The sequence below is a fragment of the Hippoglossus hippoglossus genome, chromosome 12, assembly GCF_009819705.1.
Source record: "Hippoglossus hippoglossus isolate fHipHip1 chromosome 12, fHipHip1.pri, whole genome shotgun sequence".
NCBI lineage: Eukaryota > Metazoa > Chordata > Actinopteri > Pleuronectiformes > Pleuronectidae > Hippoglossus > Hippoglossus hippoglossus.
In genome coordinates, this window is record NC_047162.1 from 10748130 (window position 1) to 10769071 (window position 20942).

The following is a 20942-nucleotide window of genomic DNA, read 5'->3' on the forward strand; positions in this document are numbered from 1 at the left end:
TGTATTTCTGTAATTTTAGTTTAACATGACTGCATTTACTTTGTACATTTTACAGACATAAAGCAGCCCCTGAGTTGAACTGAGGTGATTTACTGCAAACAGATTGGAGTGAAGTAGACTCTGTGCACGAAGGACACATTAAGTTAGCAAGATCAAATATCAGCGAAGGACAGACGGTGAAGAGAAATATATCAATTTGATTGGTGTCCTAAAATGTTCTCTAATGCCTTCATGGAATATCTCAGCAGCTTGTCCATCACTTAAGAAGCTGGCCGTCCTTGTCAAAATCGAATCCACCCGAGAGGGAAGGTGTCATGTTTAACTATGAGGAGAAACAGCATCTAGATTTTCCGTTATGTCTTTAAACAAGGTTTTTATCAATCTTACAGCTGCTGATTATCGTTGAAATTCCATCTCACCCTATGTAGAAGGAACAGATTGATAATAAGGAAAGGACGAAAGACGTTTCACTCTTTTTTACCTGCCAGCTTATACGGTTATCAGTTATCTTAAAAAGTGAAAAATAAATATATTCTAGACTCATTACACGTAAACTAAAATGTTTCCTGACCCCAATAAATGGGCTGAAGGCCGCTATCAAAGCAACCTGAGCCTCAGCAGCACCACAGGCTGATCCTCTCCATACCACACCACTTTTTTTGGTGTCAAATTCACAAGTTGGACACAAACTGAGATGAAACAATGTATACAAATGTTCATTAAGTCTCATTTTAGTGCCTCGCAAGTCTTTAACACACTGTAACTTGTCAATGTCCACATGAGTCAAAATTTCAATGTAAAATAACCACAAACTGGCAAAAGTCCAAACTATAACTAAATATAGATATTTAGTGGCAGCACATCTCATGAGTCAGGAGGACAGTGTCAATATTTTTCATTATTTTGTCCCATCCCTAATCTAGAATATAAAAGTTTCACTTTTTAAATTATATAACAAAAAGAAATTGCCACGATGTTCTATTTTTCTGAGATGCACCTGTACATGGCTCCTGAAATAATTGATGTAAATGTATCACTGCCATTAAAATGTCTCCTGTACATTTGTATTGATTTGTCTCACCGTCAGCTGCCAAGCCAGACAGAGGGAGAACAAATGCCAGGACGGGAGCTGTGGGGGAGAAATAATCGGCCCCATATTCCTGCCAAAAACCAAGCTATTAAAAGCAAAAAGGATAAAACAGCAGGCGGCGTAATGATGACAAAAAGTTTACCAGAGTGACACAAAACTACGCTAAATAACGGAGGAAAGAAGCATCTACGGTGGCGAAATGTAAACACACAGCGTATTGTAGGTGTGTATTGATTTAGGCCCGATAACACAAACCACAGTGGGCCACAGGGATGGGGGTTGGAGGGGGGTGTACACTGGAGGAAGAGGAGGGGGACCTGAGTCACTGCAGGGGGACAAGTGCACATTAACACAAGACCAGCATCTGCATTTGTCCAGTGCTGCAGGCCTCACAGACACCTGCAGACAAGATGCAGTGAATGTGCTTCACAGGTCAGATCAGGCTCCGCTGTAACGTATAAACGTTTTCCTTGCATTGTTTCCGTTTTTGCCTCCGTCTAAACCTGCAGGTCTCTTGGGTACAGGCAATGTAATTAGGCAGAAGCTGTTGCTATGGCGACAGCTGAGCGGGCGCAGAACAGCGTGGATGCGCTCAATAGGTGTAAAGAGATTGTTGTGATATTACAACAAGGTTTCAACTCAATATGTGATTTTTTTTTTTAAAGTGTAAGAGTAAGAAGCTTCAATCAAAACCCTGTTTTTAAAATTATGTTCATAAAATGTCAATTGATTCTTCTATTAGAGGACAAAGTGTGACATTAAATATCATACAATGGCTACAAATGGAAGGAAGAATTACTTTCAGTTCTTTTCAAGGTTCATGTGAGTGTGTATTTCTTGTGCTGATATGGAGTTCATGGGGAAATGCACCAATTTAATACATTCAAGGCTGTTTAGGATTCCAGTTGAGTGCTGTTGTGTATTAGGATATATTTGTAAATCCTGGTCAGACATTGCGCGTAAATGCATAAGAAGCTCAAACTGCGACTCGTTATATTAAGCTATTTGTGGCCCTTTGAGTTGCATTCTGGGTAATGTAGATGCCAAGTTTTGACAAGTAAAATGATGATGTCATGGAGGCTGCATATTTTACAGTTTAACCATAATCTTTATAGATCTATAAATAAGAAGATCACACAAATATAACCAAATATTGAATTAAGAAGATAAATAATATGTTAAACATAAATGCACATCTTTTCTGTATTGTTCCTTATGTAAAATTTAAAAAATCCTATCGGCACATATAAACACTGATATGTGTGTAAGAGGTTCATATCGGTGGATATCTTTGAAATTTCACTTGTAGGCTCCATCTTTCACCACTGAACTGATATTCCTTCCCCTGGTTAGCATCATGTGTAGATTAGCCTAATAGCCTGACATGTAAACAGTAGGACGGCCTCTCCTACTACATGTTAAGATGGGGATTAGCACACTGGCCATGTGCTGAACTGTGCGTCTCTGCAGGTGTCAAGCAAAAGTAAACCAAACAACTACATCTCAAATCCGTTGCTGCACTGCTTGGACTGACAGATCCGGTGGCACGAGCACTGTGTCGTGGTGGATTTCCCCGTTATCACTCAGAGTGAGTGTGGGGGGGGGGGGGGCGCAGTATTAGCACACTCTGACCTTGCTGGGGCAGAAGATACTGCTGAATCACTCACTGTGCACAGAGCGTCAAAAGGGGAATAAAACCAATAAATCTGATCGAGTGAAATACAAGCGAGCTGGGCTGACGGGCAGTCGGCCAGTGACACCCATGTTGCAGCCGGTGTGAGGTAAGCTTCACTTACAGCATAAGCACTGGCAGACAGATGGATGAGCTGAGCTGGAAGGGCTCAAAGCTCAGGTGGACTCTGTCTCTTCCTCGCTTTCAGCAAGGTCACACTGCAGCATAACAGATCACATTTGTTCCCCCTTGTTTTATACCATCATCATCATCCTCCTCCTCCTCCTCCTCCATCATCATCGTCAGCTCTGACAAACTGCATGTCCTCACACATCATTTTTTTTGCACGCCTGCCTGCAGGATTAACTCGGCCGTGGACGACAGAAACGACAACACATCCTGTCAGCATCCAAAATGTGTGCGTTTGCAGGGGTTTGAAGGGCCCGACACTGCAAACACCACATCCTGTAGACTGCCTGTGTGGGTGGGGGGGCTTTACAGGAAGTCAGCATCTCGACATTGCCCTGCTTCTGTCATACATATCAGAGAATTCGTGATGCTACACATGAAATGAAATGAAAGAATAACTCCTCATCTTTCTGTGGAGCCTCCATAACCAGAGGTGGTTTATGTTTTGTGGTGCCATCATGCAGCAGGGATTTGTGGAGGCCGAACAAAATAATCTTCTTGCCTTGGTGCTGTATGTGTGTGTGAGAGAGAGAGAGAGCAGGACAGCAGAAGGTGTGTGTGAGATTTGGATGTGCGTTTTAGAACCTGCCTGAGGAAGAGGAGGAAGAAGAGGAGGAGGAGGAGGAGGATGAGAAGGGGGATGGGGGACTGAGATGTTGTAAAGTGTAGATGGAAATGATGGTGAGGGGCCGTTTGCGTGATGCACCGTCACGCATCTGCAGCCCGGAGGGGGTGAGAGGGAAAAAAAGAAAAGCACCACTCACTTCCCCACGAAGTTCTCCAGCACCGAGCTCTTCCCGGCACTCTGCCCGCCCACCACGGCGATCTGCGGCAGGTCCAGGTTCGCGTTCTGGCCGATGGCGGAGAAGGCATCCTGCATGCGATTCATCAGAGGAATCAGATCCTCCATTCCCCGGTTCCCCATCTTCGCGGTTGCACCGAGGCGAAGCGAGCGATCTCCTTCCTCTCGTCAGCGGGGGTTAGGGGTGGGGTTGTGTCTCGTTTCTCTCCTCCTCGGTCCTCTGCCTCATGGACTGCGCCCTCTCCTCCTCTTCCTCCTCGCTGTGTCAGATCACCTCGGACATGGACGCTCTTCTCCACTGAGCACCGCAGGGAGGAGGAGGAGGGTGATCTCCTGTATTTTCCTCAGGAGAGAGCCCTGCAGTTCTCCACGCACACCGCCAGATGGCGACGCTGCCGTCACTGTGCTGCAGGTGCGGTGCCGGTGTCGAGCAAAAGTAGGTTTCCCCGACTGGGAACGTGCCCCCTTTCGCGGGAGCGCGCCTGCATTCAAACGGGGGTGGAGCGACATAACTGCGCCCTGATTTCACCACAGTAGATGAAAAATAGCAGCAACAATAAAAATGGTTGTTTATACTTTATACTACATGGCCCAGCAATGATAATAAATATTTGTATTTCCATGAAACCAGAGCTGTCTTTTTTTTCCAGGGGGGGATACATTTTTTTTAGGGGATACAATATTTTTCAGTCTGAATAAATGTGTATCTCCTCTTAACGTTTGCTCCAGTTATAGGGGGTACTTTTTTTTTTAGGGGAAAATGTGTGTCACCCTTGAAAAAAATGTCCCCCTATAACTATAATAAAGATTTTTCAGGGGATACACATCTTTTCAGGTTCAAAAGATGTGTATCCCCTGGGAAAATGGTATCCCCCAATAGGTTTTGCTACAGTGATGGGGGGGGATACAATTTTTCTTCAGGGGATACAATGTTTTTCAGGGGGTACATCTTTTTTCAGACTGAAGAGAACTGTATGCCCTCCCTAACCTTTGCTATTGTCATATGGGATACATATTTTTTGAGACTGACAAAATATGTATCCCCTGAAAAACGTGTATCTCCATTTAACTTTTGTTATAGTTACAGGGGGAAACATTCTTTAGGGGATACAATTTTTTTTCCAAGTTGAAAAGATCCCCTAAAAAAATGTGTATCTCCCTGTAACTCGCTATAGTTGTAGGGGATGCTAATTTGTGAGGTTGAAAAAATATGTATCCCCTCAAAAAAGAAGGGTATATATCTATATTTACCTTTTGTATGTAACCAAATGTCTTTTCCAGCATTTGAGATGCCAGATTAACTGTATTATATGTTAACATGTCATTTACATTATACATCAGACCTGAATGTAAAGGTTTATAAATGAAACTATAGTTAAATCTACAATAGTTTTATATTTGACTGAGTAGATGGAAATAATTGATCCAAAGCTTCATATGTTATGCAGCGATGAAGCGTTTTCCTCCTTGGTACCACCAGAGGGCGACATCTCGCAGTCCCTCCACGCCACCGTAGAGAGGCTGGTTGTTGTTATCGCAGCTTCATGAGAGTATCTCCGGGTCTGAGAGCAGCTCACTGACCGCAAGGACCCACCGCCGCTCCACGCTCTCACAAGTAAGTCCCGACCGCTGCAAGGACACCGAAGGAAAAGGGGAGAAAGTAGCCGAGGTATTGCAGTTAGCGAGGTCTGCGTGTGCTAGCAATGCTAAGCTAACTGGTCGGGTTCAGTTTCTTAGCGGTGGCTAATGTAGCTCCGTTCATTTCACAGCAGGTGACATCTTCTCATCTACTCACCCACACTTTCCACCGTGTGTTAGTGTGAGAGACGCGCGGGGCTCTGCTGCGAGTGGCCGACGCGCTACTGTCGTCATGAAGTTAGCTAACTGTGTACAGGGACACAATACGCACGCAAGCATTGTTGTTAGCTCACGTGCTAACACTAGCCAGTTGTCATCATGGAATATGAGAGACCTGTTGTCTGGAGCAGAGAGAGAGGGAGGGGTGGGGGGATGCTCTGTTGTTTGATGTGTGTGTGTGTAACAAAGAGTTGTTCTGTCAGCAGCGGGACTCATCTTCACCTCAGCCCCTGTTTCCCTCCTCCGATCCGGGGCTGTTGTTCTCCCAGAGGTGTGTAAACACGGTGCACAGCCGCAGATCTGTCAACATCCGCCGGGTAACGTTTGGACAATTAAAAGCTCGTGATGTTCAACCCTCACATCCATCAGCAGCAGCAGCAGCAACAGCAGCAGCAACAGCAGCAGTTCCACCAGCACCTGCGGCAGCTGCAGCAACTTTTCCAGCAGCAGCCTCCGCCTCCTCCTCCTCCGCAGCCGCCTCCGGGGCATCATGCCGCCCATCACCACCACCAGACGCAGCGGTAAGCGCGTTAACTCGAGACCGGGGATTCAGGCAGGGCCTCCCCGGGTGATGAGTGTGTGTGTGGCTGCAGGCGATGGATTAGCTGGAAGCCCTGAAACGATACATGATGAACTGCGCGGTTCTGTGGGTGAATGGAAGTTTATCAGCGTGCAGCATTTTAGGTTTTTACAGTTTGACTCTGCGTTGGTCCATTCAGCCCAGTCTGATATTGGTTATATAGTTTTAATATTTTAAATAAGATAAGATAACTCATTATTAGCCCCTCAAAGGGGGAATTTGCTAAATAACAGCAGCAACAGTCAAAATATATCAGTAAGTAATAAGTAACATCCAATAATAATTAACCTACGCAGTTATTCTTCTGTCTGTCCCAATCTAGCAGCTTTACCACACCTTATGTGCCTTTTTTGACAATAGAGTTGTTAACTACATTGTCTGTCTTCATCAGATACTCATTAGGTTACCAAGCAGCGTTGTGTTTACATTCAAAGTTGCCCTATTGCTCTGCTCTGTTATCTTGCTTGCACAAAGGTAATACTGATAAAGGTTAATATCAAACTCTGTTGCAAGATTTCCGAACCCAGAACAGAAAGTTTGATCACATCACTTCTGGTCAAGTCTCCTGGCACCGGCACACAACCTGAGTTGTGATATAAAGTTCTCTCAGGGCTTGGGCCATGTCACCTGTCATTTTTTGGTTCTGTATCTTTTTAATGTAAATGTAAACTCAGTGTGCACCCTCTTGTTTATTCTGAGGATGAGTAAAAGCAGCAGTCAGTACAGGTTTTTATCCCACAGCACCTAATTTGCGACTGGTTTTATTTTGATGTATTTCCAGGCTATTATTCAACACTTCCTCTGTCTTTGGCCTTTCACCTTTATGTTTACTTTCAGTCATATTTTACCAATCCTAATGTTCTTGATAATTTTGATTAAGTATTTTTTATATTGGATTTTATATAGGATAACACTTGTGAGACTTGCAGACTACTATTTTCCAGCTTTTGTTTTGTGAAGTTTGAGCAATTATGTGCTATAAAACAATCAAAACCTTGCCTCCTGTTCACGTCCAATCTGTGCGAGCAAGGGGCCGAATAAAGCATTTGCTTCCGTGTCGAGGCAAATCGCTGTGACCATGCCCTTATTGTGAAATGATCACACTGATAGCTGGCATTTGGAGTAGAACATTCACGTGCAGGTGTCCACCTCAACATCATTTTCTTTTCCTCTACGTATTTCTATGTCAGGACTGTAGCTGTGAAATAGATTTCTAGATTTGTCAGACAACAGACTGCTCCTCTGTTTGTGGACAGAACAAGATATTTTTGCCAAAACTCTGTGTCTGTTTTGTTGAAATAATGTGTATTTCTTTTGTTTTATTTGCTACACAGAGCCCTTACCGGGCCTTCCCAGACAGCCCCTCCTCAAAGGATGGTCAACCTCTGCCAGGCAACCCAGACAGCCCTCCTCGCCCCCAATCCCATGCTTCAGGGGGCCTTACTGATGCAGCAGATGCAGGGTACATTCTGGATTACAGTTTAAAGACAGCAGTATCTGGAAAAGGGCAAAAGCTGCCATCCCTGAATAATCTGAGGCAGCATTTTTATAGATGATATAAAAACAGTAAAACTTCTCTCATGCTTTCCCTTTGTTCAGGTAACATGCGGGGCTTTGGGATGGGTGGGCAGCAGTTCCGTCAGTTCTTCGCTGCAGGGGCCAGGTCGTCTCTGCTCGGGCCGGTTCCCATGGGCATGGCCATCAAGTCCCCCATGATGGGTTACCCAGCTGCACGATCGTATCATCCACACGCTCGCTACTACAACAATAACAGCAACACCGCCACCATCACAACTACAGCTCCTTCTACAGCCTCCTCCTCCTCTTCATCCATCACCACAGTAATTACAACAGCACCATTATAATGATTATAATCACTGTGTGTTGGATGTTAGCCCAACTAAAGACGAGCTCAGTCAGAGGAAATGTTCTTCATGTGATATTGGCTTATTTGAATGTTATTTGAATGTCTCCCATTCAGAAGCAAATCAGGGTTTATCTTTGTGCTTCAAAGCTTCAAAGAATTTCATTATAGTAGGGAACAGATCACCCTGCAGCAACAGTGGTGTTCAGTAGAATAATAACATGAGTTGATGGATAAAGATTTAGTTGACACAATTGATTGTTCATTTACGTCATTTTCTCAACAAAAATGCCCCAAATTAATTTTATTCCAGCTTCTTATATGTGGGTATTTCTTAGATTTTCACACCTAATATGCTTTAATACTAAAGTCTATTACTGTCTATTGTTTTGGACAGTTGTGACTAAACAATCAGATCAGATGACTAATGACTAGTTAATCAGGAATAAGTAGCACATTAATGAACATTGGCAGTAATGGTTAGTTGCAGTTCTGCTTGTTAGCAGGACATATTGTCGCTTTTGGTTTCTATAGGTTAGTTGTTGATAATAAATGGAGTCAAACCTCAGGTTTAAACAGGAAGATCAATTTGTCCTAGAATCTACTCTGATTAAATTAAACTAATATAAAATTGAGCTCAACATTGTTTAAATTACACACAATAATATGTTGTCTATATTTAAAAGGAATAATAAAGGTAATTTCAATTTTAGTTGGACAGTCAGAACAGAATCTTGTTCTAATAAAATCTTTGCTTATTTGTGGTTTTTCTTAAATGTTACTGTCACTATATCAAACTTGAAGGTGTAGCCATGTCATTTGGGGGCGGTGTTGAAACTAACTTTAATAAATAAGTCAAGCTTCTTCATAAATCCTTGTATCTGTCTCTGTTTGTAGGACACCATCGCTCGCCAGCCAGACAGGAAGCAGGACGGCGAGCAGATGGCAGCAGGAAGCACAGAAGCCGAACCAGCAGCTAGCAGCACCAGTGATGCCCTTGATAAATCTGAAACAGGTAGAGCTGCAATCCAGTCGGTGCTGAAAGATATTAAGGGATTAAGCACGAGATCATATGTAACTTCAAACTTGTGTCCCCGCCTCGACAAACTACAGATCCTCTGAGAATTCTGATCTCTTTGTTGATAATGTGTCTTTTCTTTCTTTCAAACTTTGATGGAACAGATGGAGAAGTGGGAGGAGTCGATGATGCCACACAGATATTGGATGAGGAACTCGAGGGACCTGCTGCAAAAAAGCCGAGAACAGAGGAGTAAAGAAACCATTTTTTATATTCTATAACATCTAATCACATCATCAGTGTTTAATCAGTCTGTGTTTTTTTTTATTATAAATTTTTTTAGTATACAGAGAAAAAAATTAAGATCATGAACATGTTCTGACTTGTAAACCTTGCAAACCAGAGGTTCCCTCTCCTTGATTACCTATCCTCTTTCTCTCAGGCCGGAGACGATTGTTGCAGATGCAGAGGGGGAGGTTCTTTCTTCAGAGAATAACAGCAACACCGAGAACCAGAATGAAGGTAAAATATACACTCAAACCTAAGGTCTTGAGAGAAGATGTTCTCAGATACGTCAGATTAGCCACTAATTTCACCTTAATGTAGTAAAGTATGGGTCAGTTAAGATGATCACTAACTGTATGTTTCTCTTGGTCCTAAAACTTTTGCCAGATTGCGCCATTCTGGAAGAAGGAGGCTCTACGGGGGAATCAGATGTTGTTGAGATGGTGGAGGAGAGCAGAGCTGATGAGGTGAGAGAAGCCTTTTATTTGGTATGGTCAGATAATGAACAATAACTTTAATGTATTTATGCCAGCTAGGAGGATTTGGAGTATTTGTCATATTTTTCTACAACATCTGTCATGTCTTAGATCAATGTTTGACACTGGCGATAGTTTTACTTTTTTTTTTTTTTTTTTTAACTCTTTTTAGGTGCAGACCTGTTTATCTGCCCCGTCACCGTCTGGCGGGCTGAATGAAGATGACCAGCAGGTTAATTTACCCTCAGAGGAGATGTCACAGGGAAAAGACGACTCCTTGGGTTCACCGGGCAACCTGGACGAAGGGGAGGAGGGTGTAGCGGACAGCACCAACAAGTTCTACTGCTACCTCTGCAGCATCACCTGCCACAACCAGCAAGTGGGTTGAACGTACACTCACACAGCGACATACATAGGCCGTAGTGGAATGTAGTTCCTCCCAACACAATTGTGTTTTTCTACCCTCTTCTCGCCTTGATTTGTTCTCTTTTGTGTTTTTTCACAGAACTTCAGGAGTCATATGAACAGCGTATCCCACCAGCAGAGGATGATGGAGATCCAACACATGAGCAATGCCTGTCTGGTCACGCTGCTGCCCCGGGTGCAGGAGTCTCTACAGGGAGCAGTCCAAGATGGGTCAGTTTACTATAAACAAGATAAAGAAAGAAAAAATAATTATCATCAGTTTAAAATAACACTTGTTTGTGTTGTTTGCAGAGAGAAAAAAGCCGACTTGAAGCGTTGGTGTGCCACCTGTCACACCCACTTCACCAGTGGCGTCACGGACCACCGTCGCACCGAGGAGCACAAAGTAATCAGCTGCTCGCTTAAAAAATAAGCACATTTACACCATCTTATTCCTGAGGTCACTGAAAGTTAAAACAGCTCGTCTTGTCTTACTTCTCTTACTGATCTGTTGTCCCTCCATCTCTGCTCAGCTCGCCAGTAGAACCGCCATCTCCTCCTGCATGGTCTGCAAGAAACACTTTGGGAACGCTCAGATTTTTGTGGAGCACTTGCAATCCCAGGAGCACAAACAAAAAATGGAGAAGGTAGCTTATTTTCCCCCAGGGATGAAAAGGAATTCAACCATTCATTTTTACAACTCACTGATGTATTTACCCCTGTTTCTTAGCTCCAGGAAAAAGAAGGCTGTGAGGGCTTGGCCAAGCTGACTGCCATGGACACAGACGGCTTTTCCCTGGAAGAGGAGCAGGACAGTGACGTTGAGGAGGAAGAGGAAAGGCAGAGGAATGAAGAAGACCCAGATTCCTCTGAGAAGCAGGTAATTTGTACAAAATGTGTTGTACTTTGCAACCCCTCCCAATTTTCAGTCCAACGTCCCTTTGAAATATATTCTGAAATGACTGCTGTCACATCACAAACGGTGCATTTATCATAACATAGTCTATTAACATTAACTGTGTCTGTGGTGAACCGGTACAGGACGGCTGGTCATCCCTTAAGGAGGTGACTCTAAAGAACATGGCCAGCGACGAGCAGTATGACCCTGACACAGTCTATGGTGAGTGACGACTAACTTTTGATTCTTCTCTGAATAATTCAGGACATTGCTTGTTTTTATTTACTGATGATGTTCATTATTATTCTGCAGGGTCCAGTTTCTTTGTTCCAGTGGCAGGTTTTATTTGCAGACTTTGCAACAAGTTTTACCACTTTGAATCTTCTGCCCTACACACCCACTGCAAATCACTGACGCACTTTGAGAACCTCAAGGTTGGTTTTTTATCGATGACTTCATTAACCTTGTTTACTCTAATTAACAGGGAGATGTATGTATTTTGCTTGACTGTTTGTATAACCCACGTCTCAAACTGCATTGTCTTATCTGCTTTTTCACAGAGGTCCAGATCTTTGCTCAGTCAGAAGGAGGAAGCTGTTAGAGAAAGTCTCCTCGCTGCAGACAGCCTCAGACCTGTAACAGAAAACACCACAGACTTGTCAGAAGAAACTTCTCTCTCCGATGACACTGGTTCAGTGACAAACTCCACACAGCCCAAAATTACACCCACACAGACAGAAAACCCGCAGCATGAGAATGAACTGGAACCCGAGCCAACATCAAATGACGGCATCACCACCTCAGCGACCTGCGCTGGCAGCACAGACAAAGACCTCACCCTCCACAGCCAAGAGGAAGAGAGCACAGCCGAGGAGTCTGTGCTCCAGGAGAGTCCTGCTGAGCTGTCCGCTGAAAGCAGAGAGGAGCCGGACTCCATGCAGGCAGCTGTTGCTGAGGATGTTAATGAAGAGGAGCAGCTGGAGATGGAAGCTCCTGCTGTTCCAGGGAAAAAGAACGGCTCAGGGAAGGGAAAAACTGCAGCCAAACGCAGGTCAGGGAGGGCCGCAAACAGACGCTGAGACAAAAAGGTGCAGCGTGGAAAGACAGGACACCTGGTGCAACCTGAACACAGGATGTGTCAGGGTTTGAAGAGGTGCTTTCATCAAACAGCGACCAAGACGTGCACAGACCAGCCCCTCTCCATGTTAGAAAATGAAACACACACAGATAAATAGGAAGATTGTTGATGGTGAATCCCTCTGCTAGGGTGGGAAATTAACAGCTGTTATCGAAAGCATTGATAGTGAGGTAGAAAAGCACGGTGTTGAGTGTGGTCACAGCCGTGGGAAATTAAATACAAGCAATCAGCATAAGATCATGATTGAGTCTGAACGACTCGACCCAAAACACCTGTTCAGTAGTTACACATTAATTAAAACTGCATTCATGTTGCTAGAAATAAAAATGACATTTTAAAACAAGGAAATCCCCCACAAAGAGATCCAGTACACATAATTATTCTATACAACATACAAATATTCAGTCAGGTTTTGCGTATGACGTGTTCACACTGGAAAAGTGACATTAGTTTTTGTTTTTTGAAGTATTTACCCATACTAAATAAGTCTATTGTTTTTAATTTGGGTTTGATGGACACTTCTCTGCTACAGCTGCAAAACAACAAATTGTGGTTTTAAAAACTAAATTACAGGAAAACATAGCTTTGTGAACATCACAGGTTACAGAGAAATTGAAATAGTTTTAAAAACATGCCTTTATTGTGGCGTTAAATTGGCAGTGGTGTTTCAAATGTATCATGTCCTATTAGTGTATTTCAGTCAGGAAATGTTATGAGACATTTATGGTCCTCTGGGGATGAATCCTAATTTTGGTTATCCTCTGCTGCCAGCATTTACCTGTTATGTATCGACGACATGGATCTATACAGAGATTCATGGTCCCCAGAAGATCATCCCACTGGGATTAATGACATTTTCAAACCACAAGGTTCACATTTGTGGCTTTGAGATGGGTTTCCTTTAAATCACATACACACATCAGTGATCCCCTCAAGATAAACTGTAATAACTTTGATGATGCCTGACTTTTCATATATCACCATCATCCCAATATACTTTTAAAAAACTCAATACTCACATACGGAAAAACCTAATGGCATTTCCTGTACACCTCAGAAACCCAGCTGTAAACTCACAGCCTTGTTTTGACACTAACTGAAAAACTAGCTGCAGTATACTTTGACAATTCTACTCTTAACAAGTAGTATGAAAGTGGGACATATTGATTTAAAATAATCTAAATGACAATTTAATTTAGACTCTTTTAATTCAGACTATTTTTTTTAACCCCAACATTTCTTTTCTGAATTTTGTCATCTCTGTAATATCCTTTGACCCCCAAAATCAACACTGTCCAGCTTTTTTTAAATGTGGCTGTATTTAAAAAAACTAAAAAGAGGGTGACCAACAGGTTAATTTCCCACCCTGCTGTCCTCAAGGATCTGTTTTTGCAAATTGTCTAGCTACCTACATGAATTATTGTTAAATTAAAATAGCGGAGATGTTTTCCACGTTGCTAACCACGTAGCACATGCTTGTAGCGAGCTGAAATGTAGAATGTAACCAAATTAAGCGTTCGAGCAGGTGACAGCTTCTGATTAAAAAGTGTTAAAATGGTACTTTTGAGTGTTGAGAAATGCTGAATCGTCAAAATGATTATAGCCTCGTCCAGGGCCTTTTTTTTTTTTTATTAGACATTTTAGGTTCAGGTTCATGTGGGCAGAAAAGCTGTCAGCAGCATTGGGCTTTTCACAGTAAGACACAGATTTTATTATCCTTGTCCTCACCAAACGTTTTTTGTTGCTTTCCAATTAAGCTTCTTTTTTTTCTTTTTTTTTTTAGTCAAAAGAATCCCAACTCAATCTGTAGGAGCTGAGTGTTGAAGTGAACGCCTTCAAGATGATGTCTAAAACCCCTTTTATATATTTACTTGAAAAGTAGAATGAGCTGACGGCTCCATTAATGTGTCAAGAAATGAAAGGCCTCTGCTAACGACCAGGAAGGGAACTGAAATTAAGAGCTGTCACGTTCACAGTAGGATGTCAGCACGTTGCTCTTTTTGAATTCTGAAAGCTTGTCAGTGGAGACTTAAAGCTGCTCGAAGCTTAAAAGACTGCAAAGTGGTGGTTTCTTTTTCACTCCTGGCTTAATGTTGGAGATTGCAGCTTGAGGAAAAACCTCACAAATCAGTCTTTTATCTCAGAATTCCTAAAGATAAAAGTAGAATCAATGACGTTTGCTGCCACATTCCCATGGACGATGGTCGAGTGTGACTACATTAGTTATAGTTCCATAGCTATAGAGTTTATAGCTTCAAGGCCATTAAAAATGCTTCTACGAGCATTTATGACACACATGAAGTGGTTGTTTTGTGGCCTCCAGTTTGCCATTTCTTTGGTTTTCTTTCTTTCATTGAAGATGTTTTAGTTGAAATGCAGTGGACAGTTGGAATCACAGTTAAGTTAACCCCAGTATTATCTGCAAAGAACAACCCATGCAGCGTCTGTAGAAATTTAATTTAGTACAAAGTGTTATTGTGAATCTTCAGCTCAGACGTGAATCACCAGGAACAAGAGTACTAGAGAAATACCCCAGTTACAGATGATACAAATATTTATATTTGGTTTCAGGATTTCATCAGTCATGAGGTACAAGACGCACATATTTATTCGAGGATGTGTTATTTCCTTCTTCATGACTCGTGTTGATCTGGAAACAGTTCCTCTTCCACATTACAGGAGGATGCTTTAAACCACAGACGGCTGGCTGACGCGTAGCAACTCCCGTCGTCACGTGATTAGTAATGTACGACGTTCTGTCCTGCGAGAACGAGACACGAGGCTTCGGCTCCGAAACGGAGATACGGACGTGCAAAAGATAATTTCCAACAAAGCTGTATGTTTCTTATTGTATTTTTATTCAGCTACTGACAAAACTGAGTTGAACAAACAAACAAGCAGTTGATGTTTTCTAATTGCTGGAAGTTTAATGTATTTTTGGATGTTTGTTTTCTGTTGGGAGGGGAGGGGGGGTGGGTCCCTTTTAATTTAAATTAAAATGTCTGACAATTCCCAGTTTGTCGACTTGGTTTTTAACTAGAAACAACCGACTTCATGAAAATGAACCAGACAGCACTGCGTAGACTTACAGTCACGATAAAGATCAAACATTAAACACTAGTAGACAAATGGAATGTTGCATATATTATTTTCTTGGGAAGATAATATACAGAGATTTTAAATCTATGACAAAACACAACACTGATAGGTAATGAAGACTTGTGGGAAATCTGTGATGACCTTTTTAACATACAGTTAATTTGTTAAACAGATCACTACTGACAGAGTGCAGGGGTTAAGTATTCAAATCTCTGCCCTCTTGAAAAAATTGTCATACAAGTCAAATCCTTCAGTGAGATCAAACATGATTTGATTTTTTTGTGAATCTTAACATGAACCTGTAGTTTAAAGTTTGTTTTATTTAGTAATGATGCCACATTATTAATTCAGATCATTAATATATTATTAGTTATATTATTTATAGTTATATTTCTGGTTGTAGGAACTGTCTCCATGATGTCTCACGTGAACATAAACAACTCTGCACCGATGGATGCAGCTTTTCACATGACAAACTCATTTCACATATCTCATTTCTGCAACCAGAGTGCAAAGTAACTAATGTAGAAGCTGCTGGAGGTCAATGAACTCCGCTCTGCTCGGGAGCAACACACCGGAGCACTACAGTTCAACAAAGGAGATAAACTGAACTGCATTCAGAGATCGAGGAGATTCAAAATATCACAGTCGAGCACACGTCTGCAGATGGGGTGAATATTCACAGATATGGACCACGCAGATCAAGGGTCAGTTGAGACGTCTTCAATAAATATTTCTATCCTCGCATTTTTTGGTCCCCACTTGTCTACTCGCTCTTGTCGCTCATTTGCGAGCCCCCATCATCTTCCTTCAGCTCCTCCTTGCCGTCTGAGGGTTGATTCTCATCCTGGTTTTCAGAGCCAAGCAGCTGGGCCCTGAACTCCAGCCGGGCCTGTCGGTTTGACTCCAGCAGTTCGTGCATTTTGCCGTTGAGCGAGTCGTTGCGCTCCTCCAGGCCGTCGAGATAGGAGTTGATCTGATCAAGCATGGAGTTGATGGCCATGTACTCTGCGGATAAGCAACAAAGAGGGTTATAGTCTTTTCTGTTGTGGAAAACAAAGACTCTCAGTAAACAGATGCGGGTTTGTTTTTATAATAAAAGTAAATACAAGAGGTTTTCTTACTATCTTTATATTTCCCCATTTGTTCAGGTGTGAATACTACTTTCTAAGTAGCAGTTTATTATAATGTCTTGAATCAACGACAGAAAAGAGGAGACAATATTCCACTTTCAACAAACAACACGTCTAATTTGACAGATGTGGAATATGAAAAAATGTATAGTTCTCTTCAAAGCTGTAAACTAGTATATAGAACAAGTATATAAGCACATTTATAAACAGGACCCTAATCTTTTTCTTACAGCACAGTGGATATGAACACTGTTGTTCTACGTGTGATCATGATGTGTATTTCATACTTTAAGTTAAATGCCTTTATGTGTTTTCTCTATTTTGGAGCTATGTAAAGTGAGAATTGTTAAATCGTTTATTCATATATACACAATGTGTCATTATTATTATGATTATTATATGGACTCTCCAGCTATATAACGCTAGCATCATAGATTAGAATGAATGAGAACAGGAGATCGTTACCTCCGTCACCGAAGTCATCTTCATCGTTAATGATGCCGTCCTCCATAGACATGCTCGGATCTCCGTTCGGTCCAGACATGGCTCAGATATTCTCCTTTATCACTTTGTCACAGAGATAGTTCCTGTTTCCACTGTGGAGCTAGCAGTGCTAACAGCTAGCTGCTATTAGCCAAGGACTCGAGTTACTAATAAGATTCAGCAGCGATGACAAAAAGTGTAAAAACAAGCGTTCAAGTAGTTCGTGTAAATCCACAGAGATCAGAGGGAAACGTCCGGATCAGCTTGTTCACTACTTTTTATTTAAAGTCTGTGGCTTTGACCTGCGATCTTCTCAGGTTGTTTATCAATGGATTATGGGAGAAGAGTGGGCGGGGCTTGGAGGGCTCATCAGAGATTTTCATAGCTCTGAGATGGATGACTCACTATGTTAGGTATCCTGATAAGGAGTCAAATAAACATCTCCTCACTCCTAAAACAGATAAGTTATGGAAACGTTTTGAATTTGTTATAATTGTAGTTTCCGTTTTAGAGCGAGATTCGTTATGGTCAAATTTCAAGTTTCATCGGCTACAATGTAAGGTTTCTGAAAATATGATCAGAGTGAGCTCTCTTTCATTTTCGTTCTCTTTGTGTCTGAGCTGTCAGGTGCCGTCGGTCAGCTGACTGCACGCGCAGCTAACAAGTACAACTATATTAGGACGAAGAAGAAGAAGAAGAAAAAGAAGGAACTTTAAATTCTTTCTTTCTTCTTTTCTTTCTTTCCTTCCGTTTTTTTCATTCGTCTTATCTTCTAAAAACCTATGTAGATGTAAGCCTTTGGGTGTTTTACATGAGGTCTCTACTGAAAACACAAGTAAATACATTTTTTTACAGTAGCCTCTGTAAATGTCAACGCAGAAAATGGACTGATAATAAGAAAATACAAATATGAATAAATAAAAACTAGCCTCTGTAATAAATTATTGTAATAAATAAAAAAATATTATTATGAAGTAGCTGCTGCAGCTTAAATTGAAAAAATGCACTGCTAACAAAAATCTACAGATAAAAAAGTATAATGAAAATAGCTTTTATTTAGTTCATATTTATCACACAGAAATACATGATGGGTTAAAAAACACCCATAATAATAATAGTACAATCTGAATTCCTTATTAATAATATGTTAATATCTCCCACTCCAATGAAAGTGAATTAAATCATCGATGTAAAACCCATAAATAAAGATGTTATCTTTCTTTTTATTCATTCATTTATCCACTCATTCATTTATGATGGTGCGTTAATAAAACGGCGATGACAGAATGAATGGAAACCTTCATCTCTTCGGCCCAAGCTGTAGTTCCTCTCTTCGATCGGTGGGCGGCGCCAGGATATCACGCGAGTCTGCGCAGTCGACCCACGTGCGGACGCTTCCCGTCAGAGGAGGGGACTGAGGCCTGATCAACACACCGCGACCTCGCTTTGTTTTGGAAGTTTGTTTTCGAAATGGAGGAATTACCTGCGGACCTCGGAGCGTTTCTCCTCAACCACCCGTTCCTCCAGCTCACAGACAGCAAGAAGGTGAGCCGGCCAATCACAGCACAGCACAGCACAGCACACGGAGCACGCTGTCAATGTGATGCTAGCTGAGATGCTAACTTACCTCACCACTCATTCACTGTGAAGTGTTGTGATGGCTGTATGTGTTGATCAAGGCTGGATAAAGCCTGTACACGATAACCTGCTTTGTTAAACTGCAGGATTTAACCCCAGCAGATGTTGCACAGCTGTCACCTGTGTGTGTGTGTTTTCAGATCAAATGCACACTGAATGGCCACGAGTTTCCGTGCAACCTGACAGAGCTGCAGAAGTTCACTCAGGGGAAGAAGTATGAGAAGCTGAGCGCCACAGCAGAGTTCAACTACAGCCAGCACGAGCCTCACGTCGTGCCAAGCATAAAACAAACGTAAGGATTCTCTGAAACGCTTCTGTCCAACCATCTGCAAGATAAAACACCAACACCTGGCTGTCCCTGCAGTGGTGTGGTTCAGAATCTATCTGTCAAACTGATGTGCAGTTTCTAATCTGACGTTTCCTGTGTGTCTTCCAGCAATCAGCTCTTCTGTAAACTGACACTCAGACATCTCAACCGGCAGCCGCATCATGTCCTCAGACATGTCAACGGGAAACGCTTCAAAAAGGCCCTCGCCAAATGTCAGTGCACCGCCAATCCACTCTGCACGACACGTTTTCAATAGAGGTTATTAACATGTAGGGCCCGACCAATGAGGATTTTTGGGGGCCAATATCGAGGAGTTAAAAGAAGTTTCCGACACTGATATCAGCTGATATATATATTTTTTTAATTGGCAATGACTACTGAGATGTTGTTCTCAAACCCTCATGGCAAAGAAATGTAATTGAGGCCAGTTTAACTGTACATTTTAATATAAATATCTATAAATAATAAGAAAACACAAAAAAATCATATATATATAGAACTCAATCACTTCACCCACCCCTCCATCGGCAGAACAGCGGTGAGAAGATAATGAGTGAATTTCCATTTTTATTTAACTATCCCTTTAAACTTCATCACTGACCCTCAGATATGATTACATAGTTATAATGGGGATTGGTATCTCTAAACGCCTGTTGGAGCCTGCCATTAACAACAATGCTTTTCCCATATCATGTAAGCAGTTATGTAGTCACAATATTCCAGTACAGTTTTGATTTCACACAATTGGATGGCCACATCCTTTTCAGGTTTACACTGTGGTGTTGCTTCAGGTGTAGTCAGTCTTGTATATCAATTTACATTGATCTCATTGATTTAACTAAACTTACACACACCATTACATAGTACTGTTATTAAAAACAAAACATTTTAGGGTCCATATCCCTGTAGAGCACTGCAGATTATGAGCCAGTTCACGCTGTCACTTGGTTTCTGACATGACTCGTCTCCCTCTTGCTCCAGATGAAGAGTGTGTGAAGCAGGGGATAGATTTCGTTCCAGCCAGACTCAAACAGAAGAAGCCCAGAGACAACGTAGGAGAGGACGTCGGTCGGGGGAGGGCCTCAAAACAGGGGCGCGGCACATTGGATCCGTCGTCCAGTGACGAGGACCACAGCGACTCTGAGGACAGCATGAGTGACCTCTATCCTAGTCAGTATCCCACAGGCACACACTGTCGATATCTCTAACACACACTCTAACACACACCATCTAGAAAAAATGGTAATATCAGCTGCAGTATATCATTGAATTTGATATCTAGTTGTGTTTAGTTACAGAATTTGGTGTATGGACTTTTAAAGTGGACTTGTTGCTGTTTTACTTTTCTGTAACACCGTGTCATATTTCCCCGCAGCATCTGTGTTCACCTTAAAAAACACGGAAGAAGAAAATATGGAGGGTGAAGGGAATGAGGAGGAAGACGACTTCAAAACAGATGAAGACGAGGGAATGGAGGTGGACAAGCAGGAGGTGCAGAAACGCAAAAAGGTCTGTGTGTAACATGCATTTTTGTGTGTGTGGGGGATCTACTTTCTCCAACAGGCAGCACTGACAGAATATTGTCATTTTTGTCTTTCAGGTCCAGGGTGGAGATTTACAGAAGAAATTCAAAAATAATCAGTCGAAATCAGGGCGAAAGACCAACGGGAAAGTGCGGAATGCAAAGTGAAAATGTAAAACCATAGGGGCATAGTATTTTTTACCTGGTTTTAGCACCAAGAACCTGCTGGACGCAGTTTTCCTGTGTAGGAGCCAGCCTGATCTTTGCATTTGTACATTGTAATCTTGCTCAGTTTCAGTGAGGCAGGTTTACAGATCTGTGGGACTGGATAGGTTCTGTCCCTCGGTTCCCAAGCAACAACACTGACATAAAATACAAATTGTTTGGACTTGCAAAAGTTGTCTGTCTATTTTTTTTTTTTACCAGTCGTCGTCTCAATATCAGCACAAAAGCAGGAATATGTGC

General features: G+C 42.1%; 4 protein-coding genes across 17 annotated transcripts in view; 2 read left to right on the forward strand and 2 right to left on the reverse strand.

Moving 5' to 3' along the window:
* dnm1a (dynamin 1a) overlaps positions 1-4230 on the reverse strand; it is a 49147-nt gene extending 44917 nt beyond the window's left edge. For 11 of the 13 annotated variants that reach the window (XM_034603284.1, XM_034603286.1, XM_034603278.1 and 8 more), the window contains exon 1: positions 3716-4001. In XM_034603284.1, the coding sequence (XP_034459175.1) occupies positions 3716-3876 (161 nt within the window). In that variant the 5' untranslated portion in view covers positions 3877-4001. Of the gene's footprint in view, positions 1-3715 lie in introns of all 13 variants that reach the window. The other 2 variants (XM_034603289.1, XM_034603277.1) reach the window with 2 other exon arrangements.
* Positions 4231-5241: 1011 nt separating this feature from the next.
* ciz1a (cdkn1a interacting zinc finger protein 1a) lies at positions 5242-15285 on the forward strand. Of its 2 annotated transcripts, none has more exons than XM_034602471.1 (16): positions 5242-5368; positions 5814-6131; positions 7525-7652; positions 7790-8031; positions 8952-9069; positions 9237-9324; positions 9515-9594; positions 9745-9824; positions 10006-10212; positions 10339-10469; positions 10551-10644; positions 10772-10885; positions 10969-11118; positions 11280-11358; positions 11449-11570; positions 11697-15285. In XM_034602471.1, exons 2-16 carry the CDS (start codon positions 5956-5958, stop codon positions 12213-12215), a joined length of 2328 nt encoding a protein of 775 aa, XP_034458362.1. In that variant the 5' UTR covers positions 5242-5368; positions 5814-5955; the 3' UTR covers positions 12216-15285. The 2 variants fall into 2 exon arrangements, with proteins under 2 accessions (XP_034458362.1, XP_034458363.1); XM_034602472.1 differs by having other exon boundaries at positions 5263-5368; positions 5817-6131; positions 11697-13937.
* A 372-nt stretch (positions 15286-15657) lies between these two features.
* Positions 15658-17336, reverse strand: c12h9orf16 (chromosome 12 C9orf16 homolog). The gene is made up of 2 exons (XM_034602473.1): positions 16972-17336; positions 15658-16381 (listed from the first exon to the last, which is right to left on the reverse strand). The coding sequence occupies exons 1-2, from the start codon at positions 17048-17050 to the stop codon at positions 16140-16142; spliced, it is 321 nt and encodes a 106-aa protein (XP_034458364.1). The 5' UTR covers positions 17051-17336; the 3' UTR covers positions 15658-16139.
* A 992-nt stretch (positions 17337-18328) lies between these two features.
* surf2 (surfeit 2) lies at positions 18329-20877 on the forward strand. The gene is made up of 6 exons (XM_034602581.1): positions 18329-18534; positions 18768-18919; positions 19064-19167; positions 19937-20125; positions 20331-20464; positions 20556-20877. The coding sequence occupies exons 1-6, from the start codon at positions 18460-18462 to the stop codon at positions 20643-20645; spliced, it is 744 nt and encodes a 247-aa protein (XP_034458472.1). The 5' UTR covers positions 18329-18459; the 3' UTR covers positions 20646-20877.
* The last annotated feature ends 65 nt before the right edge of the window (positions 20878-20942 follow it).